The following is a 13,093-nucleotide window of genomic DNA, read 5'->3' as shown; positions in this document are numbered from 1 at the left end:
CTGCATATATATATATATATATATTGTGTATAAATATATAGTGAGGGAGAGAGAATGATGCGAGGATGATATTTTGAGTCTGGAGACAGCTGCGTGTCGGCGGGCGCGCAGATCGTTGCCGTCTGCTGCTTGTGGTTGACGGGAAGGACGATTGTGTGAGCAAGTTAGGACACCGGTTGAATGTGGTGTGGTTTTGGGCGCTCTCCAGGAGTTGACAACTCGAGAGAAAGACAGTCTGAAATGGCTTATCCAAACGATTACCTCGGGGAAACTCTACGAGATGGGGTAAGCTGTGGTGCTTCCGTTTCTGCCTCTGTGCGGGTCCCCACTGCGTTTCTCGGCATCGCCCTGTCACCAACAGAATACCTCAGCAAGACAGATACCGCACCGCTAGACACGAGCGCAGATATGCGGTGTACATTTTGCTTCCCAGAACGGAGGAGAAGAAGAAGACTGACAGCCATGTGCAAGCTTGGATCTCGATCACGTCGACTCAGGTATAAAACATTGCCGAATAAGGTCAGATAACAAGTAGGCTCTCTGCTACCAAGTATGAGCTGGGATTCCTACGCTTCTCCAAAACGCCTTGTCTTAGGGAGTTTATACTGCGGATTGGAAGTTTTGACAGCGAAAAACAATATCCTAGGACACTAAGGCTACTTCGCATCGGCGCTATGTTCTAGGAAGTCGCCAGGCCAAGGCCTGTCCGTCGGCCCAGCAGAGATTCGGACTAAAATGGGGGCATGTGTGATCTTTCCTGTGTACCGAATATCGAGACAGTTGAAGAGCTGTCTGTGCACGCTTCAAGGAAGTTGACTGGGTGGGCTACCCTTATGGAGGGGGAAAAGAAAACGCCTTCTGACTCTTCCTTTCCTAACTTCGATACGTGAACGACGGTCGACGCAAGGTCTTTGCTCTGCGTTCCGTCGTCCCTGCCTGCATCCGCCAAGCCCCAAAGCGCCAACCAGATGGCCGACGACATGGAGAATATCCTTTTGGAGAGAGTGAAGCAAATGACGACGGTAAACACCCGTTCTCTCGCGCGTCGCCTGTTTTTTTGTACGGGCCGGAAAATGCGCCGCTGGAAAACGGGGGGACGGGAATTAGAGCTCGAGAACTGCGAATGCCACGTAGGGCCGCGCCGAAGCGTCCATCGCCCTTCAGCCAGTCCTTGGATGATTTCCTCCTCGCCTCGGCGCACCAGGTTCTCGACTCACCGGCTTCCCATCACCGCACTGATTGCGCGCGTTTCTTCCTGCGTCGCCCCGTAGGCATGACGTGTCTCACGCTCCTGCTGTTGTCCCGCTACACCTTGTTTTTCCTCGCAGTTTCGCGCGCGTTGGTACGTTTGGCTCCTGAAAAGCGTATCTTCCCCGCTTCCTGTGCCCCACGGTCAACTGCCTTTCTGCCCCTCTCTCCTTTGCTGCTTTTCCACTTCTTTCAGGGCGGCGACACCGAGACAGATATGCCGGCTGTACTCCAGCTGGAGTACGGGATCGACGTTTCCCTAGATCATGTCAGCGTCCCCAGCAAGCAACTGCAGAAACACCGGTGTCTGGGAAGCCTCGCTGAGCCCGCCATATCAGTTGAAACCGGAAAAAATGCTGACTTTGCCCACGCTTCAACACTGCACTTTCCACCGTCTCTCTTCTTTTTAAAATCGCCCGCTGGGGGATGCTCCTCCCTCTGCCTTTCGTTGTAGATGCACACCCAGGTGCTCCAGGTGCACAAAAGGCTTCTGCCGTATACAGACAAGTAGCACTCGTGCCTCAACCCCGATGCCTCAACCCCGACGCGAGGACGGCCAGTGGCAGCCGTTTAACACTACGGGGAGAAAACGAGGGTGGGGCTTTCTTTGGCGCTTTATGCCGCCTTGCTGGAACAGAAAGCCGCGGCCTGATTCATGGACGATCCTGAGCCGGCAGGTAACGGCAAACGCCCTGGACCTCGGAAACGATTCTGGTGTGCCCCATTTGTACAGAAAAAGTGCAAGACTTGCTAACGCGCCTTCTTTCTGGTTAGAATACCTTTCGGTCGTCTCCTGATCGGGATGTGTGCTTTTGCGATTTGCTTAGGCAATCGAGGGATACTTAGCAAATAACTTGATCACGTGGAATTTCGACGTCTTCAGATTCCATATGGTGAGCAAGCGTGGCAACGGCTCTACGATAGAGGTCCAGCTGAATCCGAAACGCGAACGGCGACGACTCACCCCACGAGCACCTGAAAAGAATGCCCACGAGCACTCACGGGAATCCGCAGTTCCCCTGATACGGTACAGTGGAAAGTAGAAACGCATCACGGGCACCCAAGAGTTGATCTGCGACATCGTGTTCCCGGCTTCACTGTCTGTGGAAAGACCATCTGCAGTAGGTCCATGGACTCGGAAGCGCAGGAACCATCTGCAGGCGTCGAGCACCTACACAGAATTCTCCACAAACGCGTGGTGCCGGGAACGCCTCCCGTAGCATCATCGGTGGGAGTACTGCCTCAGGCGACCTACGCTTGTAGATCTGAGCTGATAGAAATGCCAGGACGCAACCGTGTCGCATTCACGTGAACTCACTCCATCACGATACCGTCCAAAATGGTGACAATGGAGAACCTGAATTGGAGACGCTCGCCGGACTGAAGCGCGTCTTTATTTAGACGGTTCCTAGGCGTCCTGCTTCGACGCTTTCACAGATTGCTGGGCAAGTAGCTCTGCCAAAGCTCTTCGTTCGCTGCCTTCAACACCAGGTAACCTTGGCAGGTGTGCACTCTTGCGCAGCTGATAAAGCATTGCCCATCCAATGAACAATGAATTCTCTACATGTACGTCAGCAAACATCTAAGTTTTCGTATATGTGTGTCTATTCACGAAGCTCGGGGGGTTCTGATTTCCTCAAGTTTCGTAGGCGGAGGGATGAATGTACACACTGGTTGTAGGCCCACTTCACCTCGAGCGCCGACGCCGCCACCGTCCAAATAGCACCGGGAAGCCTCGACAAAGCGTCCGAGCGTTGTGTTTGGGACGAGAGAGCGGCTGCGAGCCGCTTCTCTCGCCGGCTTCCTACCCCGAAGTTGTGTGACAGGTTTGCGTCCATTATCTTCAGGAAGTGTGCTCACTCTTCAATCTCAAGATCGAGAACATGCTTCGGTTCGCAATAGAGCTCGAGAAGACGTCGTTTTCTACAACACCTTTCCACAACGCGATTCGGTCGGCAGAAGTCCTACAGGCGATGCATCTCTTCCTCGCCTTCTTCGACACGCAAATCAAAGGCTTTTTCAATTCCAGGGAAATTCTGGCTGCACTCCTCGCGGCCGTTGTCTGGGACTACCAGCATCCAGGCTTCTCGTCTGCCTTTCTGATCAAAACGCAGCACGCGATAGCCATTAGGTAAACCCGGGGGGGGGGGCAGTCTCAGAGGAGAAAGCTACCCACGTCTCTCTCTGCGGATCAGCCTGCATGCCACGAGACAGGGAGTGCACTCGATGAATCCTTCGTTGGCTCTGGGGGCTCGTAGGGTTCATGGCCAAGGTATATGCATTTGATGCGCGCAAAAAGACAAAGGGACCCAGAAAAGATGCGCGCGACAGGATCAGCACTAGGCAATGGAACACCAAACCAAGTACGACAACATGCCTCCTCTAAAGTTTGTGGTGTCGCTCTGCCCGCCAGATACAACGACAGAAACGTGCTGGAACACCACCACGTTGCCGCGGCCTTCAGCCTGATGCAGAGGCTCGGAGACAACGATCCTTTGCTGGTTAGTGGACGGAGATGGGACCCGACAGTTCATGGCCCGCGAAACAGTTGATTTGCGCACCAGCGCTTTCCCAACACGCACTGAGAGGCGAGTTGCGGCCTTGCAAACAGAGCATTAGGTTTTTCGCGAGTGGTGACTGCTTGCGTAAAAAAACGAGGCGAACGTGCTTGAGCATCGGCAAATACAGACGCCACGGTACTGCCTCGGCCTTCGCGCAGTGCAGGAGGAAAGGACGATGGTTTCCGGATACAGTGCCGAGAACCCAACGAGGGGATCCGACGTTTCTGGCGTCGTGCTGCTCACAGAGGCAGAAGACAGCCGCTGAGCAGAAGGGGGCACACTTTATCAGACAATACCGAGCACTGCGTCACACGCGCTCCCACGTCCTTCCCCAGAAAGACAGGAAAAAGGGTTGTTCTCGTGGAGACGATTTACAGATGACGGCCTCAGATGGAGCCTCAAAGCTGGAGTCACCCCAAGCGTTGGTGACCGTGTTTCGGCTGCACACCAATGAGGTCCGGTGAAAGGTTACCTTGCCGAGGAGACGACACGGGCGATACTGTCTTTTACTGTGTTTCCAATATCTATCCAGGCTCTTCCTGAAGATCAGTACATAGCCCTGAGGAAAATCATTATTCAGCTTGCTCAGTCGGGCAGCCGCTCGGTGAGTATCGTGAGATCACGCCAGAGCACAACATCCCGAAGCAACGCTGCTCTAAAATAGCGAGGGAGTACAAGAACGGTGCGCAAAAGATGAAAAGCAAACGACTCGCTGATACTTTACATGAAACCATATAGAGGCAGTACACCACGCTCTGTGTCTACGCAACGCAAGATGGGCCTTTGTTATTCAGAGAGACACATGCGGAGTTGTAGGTAGGTGCGTGAGTCAAACCGATTTCTCTAAAGGGAACACCAGACGAAGGGATACCGGCGAGAACGTCCGTCACTTGTGACATGCAAGACTGATTTGGGGCGACCCCGTAGACTCGACGAATTAGGAACCTTTAAGACACTTCTTAGCGGTCCCAGGTCTTGGAACCACGACCTGTTTGGAGGCGCAAACAAAACCCGAAGGGGCGGGCGTTCTTCCTCTGTTTCCGTCAGAACCAGACAGCTTGTTTATCGCTCCTGAAGACGAAGATGCAGCAAGCTGAATTTCCCCGGTCTATAACAGAAGACAAAAACATCATTCTGTGCAACCTGATGAACGCCGCAAACTATTCGTTTCTTGGGAGGCCCTTGCAACTCTACTTGCAGTGGAGTCAGAAATATATGGAGGAGCTCTTTTTGCAGGTGATACAGCGTAAACCCCGACGTCGAAACAGTTCACTAGGAATTCGCGGGCGCTGGTTGCCTGGCAGTTAGGCAGGAGTTGTGTCGCGACGCCATGATTGAGTGTAGCTCATGATGGAGTATAGTACATCGGCGGATGTCTCCCGCGCGGAAGAACGTTTCACTATGTGGGGACTCAAACTCGTGGCCATGTCTGGGAGACACGGCACACAGATGGACAGACCTGTGCCAATATCCACGGTGCCGACACATTCACAGCTCCGAGGAGGATCAATCTGGACGAATAACTCCCTCACCACGCCGAGTACAAACCTTATTCGAAATCCTTCTTGCTATCCATTTTTCTTTTGGGATGACAGGGCGACAGGGAACTCGAGTTAGATATGCCAATCTCAAAAAACTGCGACCGGCATGCAGCCTCTGAGGCAGTTGTCCAGCTGGGATTGATAGACGGCTGGGCTATTCCCATTTACACGGTAAGCATTCACGGATTGAATCTGGGAAGTCGATTACCACAGAGTCGGGCAACGAATCGGAAAATGATGCCGCGGAAGTTCTTCGCGAACTCGCGCCGCGGACCTCTAAGCAGCGTCTCCATATTCTATTTTTCCGCTTATATTCCTGAAGAGTCCTTCAGTTCTTTCGTGGATGACAACGTCAGAGGGGGGAATCTGGAGAAAGCTGCACGGATTGGTTCGTGATTGCGCGTGATCTTTCGCCGAATATTGACCTTCTTTCGTCTGGTTTTGAACACATGATGAACAGCTCAGAGCTAGCATCACATACATCAACAGCATCGGTAAACTCGTGTCAGGTGGTAGCTTCAGCACTCAGAGGAAACCTGCTGTATGTGATGGATCGGAAGGAATCAACTAGCGTGCATCAAACTGCGCGATGTGTTTTCCCAGACGCTCGCCCAGACCCTGCCGAAGCTGAACGCGATCGTTGTGTCACACCTAAGAAGAAATAGGTACGGCGATGGGGGAGAACGCAGTGGTTGTTCTTTTTTGTCAAAGCAATCCAGTTCAAGGTCTCAGCATTCCAGCTGTGGGTACGCACGTAACTTTTGGCCGGTTCCACTATCAGGGGGAACCCAAAATTCCACACAGCTGAGTCACCTCAAGGTCAAGCGCGCTGCATAACCAAATGAAACGTAAAACTCTTCTGAATTTCAGGAGCTTTGTTGCATGTCACACGGAAAAAAGGCGTCTTGTAATCCTGGAAGGAAAAAGCTGTCGAGCATTCTCTGGAAGGGACAGCGTGCCATTAACTCGCCTGGGAATCAAAAGCGTCACATTCTTATGCTTAGACCTCGGTATCAGATTCATCAAAGGCAGTACCATAGTCGAGCAATGACAGCTCGGTCAGTTGTGTGAGACACCAATCCACAGTGCCCAGCACTGTAGTCTCGAGCTAGGTTTGCATACACCGCCGGGCGTCCTCGTCGCTTCTACAGGCTTCATTGGCTCGACGAACAACAGGAAGAGGATAAGTCAAAGGAGAAGCCAGGGAAAGCAATTCCTGCCAAGAGGTACTCGAAATCCAAGCAAGGATCGACGGAGGGAACCGGAAACGGAGAAGTGTCGAAGCCGGGAGGTCCCACAGTTGAAACAGCCGAGGGAACCCTCAGTTCGCCGGAGCTCCGGACCAATGCGAACCCACTATTGGAAGCCGACTGAAGCATGGCTTGGATCCAGAGGCCCACCGTTCAGGAATCTTCCACAGCATCGTGCGTACATGAAAACATGCCTTGACCGGACGAAGCAATTCAAACTCTACTTCTCATGGCCTCACACTATACCGAATATTTGTTCCCCCCGACGCAACGTGTGGACGAATGGTTTACACATTGGCTGCTCCGGAGATGGACCCCAGCTTTGTTAACAATGTTTCGTCAGCTGTGCTACCCAAACAGATCACACCGGTGTACCTGATCTCTTTATTCCCCAGAGAAACAACGATCCAGCTGAAGTATTCTGTATCAGAGTCGACGCCTTCCTTCAGCCATTCCACCTAACACGTTCGGACACTTTGTACGAGTTACTATAGCAGTACTGACAGCCGCCATCGTAGATCTCCACCTCGTAGGGGAAACGGATCGGTCATCAACCGGCCTATGCACACAGCATGAGCCCAGGAAGAAAACCACCGACGCGGACTTGGTCTCGCTCCATCGGCAAGCAGCACAGGCGTTTGAAAATGTGGGGACGACCAGCTGCTAACAAGCACAACACCCTGCTCGCTTAACTCGCAACGCAAAAGGGAGTTTCAGGGGTAACTCGATTGCACATCCAACCAGTTGGTGTTGGGAAGTAGTCAAGTTGTACGTCACGCGAAGACCGCTTCCCAAATTTGCGCAAATTCCCCGAGGTGCTCACCGTACAACACAGTGTTGCCACCTGTGCCTTAACAAAGTCGAAGGAAACGGTGAACAGCATAATATGGACGTACTCATGGAACATCAACGTTCCTGTGCTTCTGGGCATTGTACAGCATCCTCGGATGAGAACAGTTATCGGAAAGAGCACACACCAGAGACAGGATAGGGGTGTCGGGGGATACGAGTCTTGTCACCCTGTTGAGACACTGTATATTGTGTGTGTGGCAATCCCATGCCTGCGTGAACACGAGGAGGCCTGCCCTCGCTCCTTGCCTCTAGCCCATTACGCAAAAGGCAGATAGTACGCCTTTGAGTGAATGGATCCGACCACACGTCAGCCTCGGCACCCGTGCCTCGTAAGTGGCACCTTCTCAGTGATGTCTTGTGCAAATTCAAATTGCTCAAAACTCGTACTAATCGCTTTCGACGGACGCCTCTCAAATGCAGCTCCCCGACGTGGGAAGGTCAGACCCCCCTCATTTCTAATAGTAACATCATCGCGCTACGTGGAGAATACTGCTTCCAAGTATTTGCTTCGGAACAGAGACTGAGTTTTTTTAAAACAAAAAGTTGCCTTTGTCACACCCTCAGTTATCAGACATAAACACCGGCAAATGACGACATGCAGTGATCATCAGGATCCGCGGTATCACAAATGAAAGAATCGGAAATCATTTTTTCAACAACCACCTGACGAAATCTGCGAAAGAGAGGTTTCCAGAACTCACGACGTTTAAACAGGTTCTGTAACCTGCCCCATACACAGGATCTTTGCTTTGCTTCATCTTCCAAATTCTGAACCTCAATATCAGCATCTCGTACTGCGATCCACTCAAGTCACTTCCCTTCGTCCTCTCAGAAACAGGCGTGTTGTCTTCATTTTCTTGTTGGATCTTCAAGTGTAGTTCCGCACCAAATCTCAACAGCGCCTCCGTGGCAGCCACGTTACACGCCCCTTCTTCCACGGCGGTATCCTTAATTGTTTTTTGCTTGCAGGCGAGATAGGCGTGCAGCCATTCGTGACCCATATGTTGCACAACCATCACTCGGGGGACAGACCCAACGACACAAATTCTTTCGACAAGCAGAACACTCAACCCTTGAGTATGAATGCCACTTTTTGTTCTTAATAAACCTCCGGCAAAGGACCCGTCCCGTAGAAGTGCGCCTGCTGCAACAACTGCATCATGCCCCGGCCGCGATCGGTCACTGTCATTCATTTGCTCTTTTTGCACACGCTTGCCTCTTTCAGCCGGGTTCCCTGGCGACTGCATGTCCCCGTCTAGCGCAGCTGCATACGCAGCAGCTACATCAAGAACATGCTGCCCGACCAACGTCGACTGGCGCCTGATTTTCATGTCACTCCGATCACTGGCGGAGCTTGCCACTTCCGTTTCTCTACGTTCCACTCCTGACAGCACCTGTGATACACCCGAACGACCTGCGTTCCGAGCCGCCAGTCCCGCCGCACTCAGTCGGGACCGTGCCTTCACCTCTTCATCGAACTGCGCAGCAACGGCACCTGCTACCTTCATTGTAAGGACTTGCACATGACACCTACCAAACAAAATGCGAGCAAACGGTATGTCTGCCGCGTTGATCGACCGGCCGGGCACGCTGCCTGGGGTTGAAGAAGGCAGGCGCCGATTCGCCATGGACGAGCCTCTGGCGGGAGATCCGTGGACTGCAGTAACATTCCGTCGCATACCTGGCTTCATCGTTGATGCAGCCAGATTGGAAGATGTCCGGGACATCCACCTTCTCCCGGAAGACGGAGGTACCTCTGAGTTCAGGGCTGAGAAATCTACAAGCTCTATTGGGACCCCGAGGTCATCGATCCACGTTACGACACCGGAAGCGCTGGAGCCTATCTTTTTCTGCAGTACAGCAGTGCCCATGTGGCTCGGAGTGACCTTACGAGTGGGCATCTTTGAAGCCGCTACGCTGCCGGCACGCTGGGCATCCTCATCTTTATTCCTTCTGCCTTTCTTTTTAACTTCCTCTTCATTTATCGTCCTAATCAACTTCTGCAACTGAATCATATCATGACTGAATGCAATGCCAGCCTGGCAGAATACGCGCTGCAGCCAAGAGGAAGTGGCCCTTAATTCAGGCTCCGTAGTAACCTTTGGCAAACTCGCACACTGCCCGCACACAACTCCCTTCACCTCTCCGAGCAAATCTGTCGAAGCCGTTGAGCCGGCTGTTACGCCAGCAGCTCTCTGTGTAACTGAGTCAGCTGCACGTTCAGCCTGACCAAATGTTGGCGGCAGTTTCTTCCCGAGAGAAATATCTGCCGCCATCTTCGCGGCTGCAATAGCCGTCTGGCTGATCACACGAGGCAAGACCTGCTCGTTGTTCTCATTCGTATACACTGCGCATCGTCTTTCGCAGCACACGCATCGTGGGACGCGTAACGAGCACCAACTGCAACATAAACCCCCGTATTTGGCTGTTACTCGATTTCCGGAGTCCTTGACTGGTGCCGCACCATAATTAAGTTTTGTGTTCTGCCCTCTTTCCACACCAAAACTACCGGTCGGCCACCCTCCTGCAACTGCCGCTGGGAGTCCAGCAGGTAGGGGAAGTTCACTAGAGCCATACAGGAGCATTTCACACGTATCTGGCTTTCCGAAGAATTCATGAACTTCGTAAGTGCCAATAAGGGGCCTATGACAGCAACAACAGGCGAGACATTCCGGATGGTAGGGGTGTCGCTGCTGATCAAAAATAATCAAATGTTTCGAGTTATTGTCGGGGTCGAAGCCTTTGCCACAAGAACTGCATCTTGTGCAGGCGACATGCTGATAGGCAGTGGCTTCGTCTGTCGTAGACCCACTTGGAAAGCGACGGACTCCTCCTGATTTCCCACTGCCTTTCTCTACCCGGCTCCGCGATTGGCGATTGTGCTTTGTCTCATCCCCTTTTTCCCCCTCTCCCAGAATATCGATCGGCAGAGCAACCTTGGGCTCATTAAGGGATATTGGACGGTGACACACAGCACAAGGGCGTTCTTTACACTTGGCGTGAGCCACAAAATACTGAAGAAGGGCACCACGCGCAGCTGGATTTCTCTGGAGGGAAGCCCTCTTCACAGCCGCACTTTCGGATTGAAGGCTCCTGTCGTTGGAGGTCGGACCTGTCTGCGTCCCAGTCAGTGCCTCGATTGCAGATTCGCTGCATAGAACAATTGGGTTATCGCTCGATGTTGTGGCATCTCCTGCCGGATTCGGCAGCGATTTTCCGCACTCGGTGCACCGCAAACAGCTCAAGTGGAAGTGAGCCTTAACTGTTATTCCACGCGAAGACGAACTCTTCGTGCCAGAACCACGGCTCTCTCTTGCCTGACGCTGCTGCGAAGCAGCGTGGTTGGACGCTGATGCGTTTGGTAATGTGACCGACAGTTCTATGAACCTTTGCCCGGACTCTATATACCGTCCACACGCTGCACACGTCGTCTTCGATGCCTCTTTGTCGGCATTTTCATCCTTGGGTCCTCTCAGTTTGCTGTGTGAGGAGGCCGTGTGTGCAGCGTGACCTCTGGCAGTTACGCCTGTCAGAGGTCCACGTCGTTGACCTTGCATACTCCCTGAATCACCAGTACGTGTCTCGCGCACAAAGAAGCGCTGCTATCGCAGCCTCTGCAGGTATTATTAAATGTTCTCTGGTGTCTACGTTTGGATTTAGCACGTATTTGGCCGTAAGCAGGTTGTTACATCCTGTATGTCGTAGAGCCGATGAGGCAACTGATGTATGGATGACATGGCACGGAGGTGTTTGGTGAAAGGCTTCATTAGTCAATGCATCATTAGGAAACGCAGTTCGGGGACACACCGATGAGAGAAGCGCAAACTTGCCATTAAGTCAAGGGAATGAAAAACTCGAAGAGAGGACAACGATTCATGGCGGAATGCCTCAACCGTGGCTCCCCCGTGGCTCCCCCCTGTCACACCTGATGGAAGAATAGAGCGAAACCGCGGCCTCGCTGAACCCAATGAGAGCTTTCACGTATGGTTTGTTCTGAAACAAGGACTGAAACGTGTAGCTAACGCGCGTCTACGCATGACAGGAAGCACACAAAGAAACCAGTCGCAAAGCAACAGATGCTCGACCGTGCCAAAGAAAATACCACCCTAAAAGACGAAACTATCGGACGGCTGACGTTATGGCACGGACGGATCACAAGGCTGACACGCGGGGACGAAAAGGCGCTGCTTGCAAACAGAAAATGAAAACGCCATCTGGTGGAGCATGACAACGATGAATCGATGCAAACGTGCACTGTCGCATACAAGCAGCCGCGGGCTTGGCGGCTCTACTCAAAAGCTGTTTGATCCCTGTTGGAGTTTCCGTCCAAGCTGTGTGTAAGCCGCGTGAAAGAGCCATGGGAACAGCAGAAGGCAAAAAGGAAGCTGGCTGAAGAATTCAGCTGGAACTACGCGAAAAAAAGGAAAGCTGGCTCAGCGGCAAGAGCGCCACACACCAGTTGGCTGTCATGTAGCCAACTTGCGACGCACCACTGACCGTCTCTTCTCCATTACCCCTTGTGGCTGTGCGGTTGCCTTGTTATTTTATTGCTCCCCTTCCCGGCGAACCGCTCACTTCTTTCTGTGCGGGTACGTTATAAGGCCAACTGCTGAGTGCTTTGTACGCTTTCAGGAGACCGGAACAACAGAGAGTCAACTACGTTCTCAGGACCGCAAGTGCTAAAGTTTCACGTGTCGTAACAGCCGTTAGCTTCAAGCTTCCAAACCCCCTACGTCGCGATCCCACTTTCTGAGACGCCAGAACAGGCCACTTTTAATGCTGACACCTCTTGTGCCACAGACTCTTTACTTGGTTCCGTTGGCGAATAACTACCCTAACTCATCGACTACCAAAGTGAGACAGGCGTATGTGACTTCGGCGTCGTTGCCCCCCTCATCGGATCCCTAACGTTTACTGTCTAGCACACTCATTAGAGACATTCGTGAGATACGGCCATGCGAAAAGAGATATCTGCTGTGATACGCTTCTGAAAATGATAAAGGAGTAAGGTTTATAAAGCACACCAGCTACAAGTGGGATCCAAAAATTTGGACCTCTTCAACCGTTTTGTTTTAATAGCGGGTTTTAACAGAGGCAGCTTTTCAAGAAAAAGGCCCAGGGATGAAGCGGCCTTCACCAGTTGCGCATCATGGGGAGAGCCAAACACCAGACCACTCTAGACACTTGCGTGTATGAGTGTGCTGGTTTGTAATCCGGTTCTGGTTTCGTAGCAAATCCTATTCTAAATATGAAGCTTTTGCCTCGGTGGCTTCATTAAAAACGAAAACGCCCAAAGCAACGGTGCAGGTCTCCTCCAGTACGTTGCTGAGTCAAGCACATATAGTCGGCAAAAAGCGAGCTAGGTTGTTCCTAGAAGAGTACCGGTTTTGTTTCATCAGCGTCATCGTCGACAAGCGAAGAGATAGCTGCTCAATAGTGTCTGTCACCTGAGCTGAGGCTTTTTTCCTTAGGGACCATCGACTCCTCCTGAATCAGCAGTCCCACAAAAAATCTCCCTTCGCAGGAACGAAGCAAATTAATACGTACATGCCCGTCCATAGATCTATACACCGCATATGGATATGGGACGCCCAGCCTTTCCCTAGCACACACAAATCCAGACCCACATTTTTGTATACAT

At 52.2% G+C, this 13,093-nt stretch overlaps 2 protein-coding genes across 2 annotated transcripts in view; one reads left to right on the top strand and one right to left on the bottom strand.

Annotated features, from left to right (window-relative positions):
* Window positions 1–6,724, top strand: part of NCLIV_030330 (putative cAMP-specific phosphodiesterase) — a gene marked incomplete at both ends in the record, with an annotated part of 12,002 nt that extends 5,278 nt beyond the window's left edge. Inside the window, 10 exons of the mRNA XM_003883229.1 lie at window positions 209–285; window positions 908–1,022; window positions 1,445–1,516; window positions 2,076–2,141; window positions 3,096–3,379; window positions 3,662–3,749; window positions 4,342–4,413; window positions 5,405–5,521; window positions 5,954–6,015; window positions 6,502–6,724. Coding sequence (XP_003883278.1) covers window positions 209–285; window positions 908–1,022; window positions 1,445–1,516; window positions 2,076–2,141; window positions 3,096–3,379; window positions 3,662–3,749; window positions 4,342–4,413; window positions 5,405–5,521; window positions 5,954–6,015; window positions 6,502–6,724 — 1,176 coding nt within the window. The remainder of the gene's footprint in view (window positions 1–208; window positions 286–907; window positions 1,023–1,444; window positions 1,517–2,075; window positions 2,142–3,095; window positions 3,380–3,661; window positions 3,750–4,341; window positions 4,414–5,404; window positions 5,522–5,953; window positions 6,016–6,501) is intronic.
* Window positions 6,725–8,096: 1,372 nt separating this feature from the next.
* NCLIV_030320 (conserved hypothetical protein) lies at window positions 8,097–11,009 on the bottom strand (the record flags this gene model as incomplete). Its single annotated transcript, XM_003883228.1, has 1 exon — window positions 8,097–11,009. The coding sequence occupies one exon, from the start codon at window positions 11,007–11,009 to the stop codon at window positions 8,097–8,099; it is 2,913 nt and encodes a 970-aa protein (XP_003883277.1).
* Window positions 11,010–13,093: the final 2,084 nt, after the last annotated feature.

This window comes from Neospora caninum, chromosome VIII (assembly GCF_000208865.1).
Source record: "Neospora caninum Liverpool complete genome, chromosome VIII".
Taxonomy (NCBI): domain Eukaryota; phylum Apicomplexa; class Conoidasida; order Eucoccidiorida; family Sarcocystidae; genus Neospora; species Neospora caninum.
Note: the sequence above shows the minus strand (reverse complement) of the source record. Positions and strands in the feature narration are given on the sequence as shown.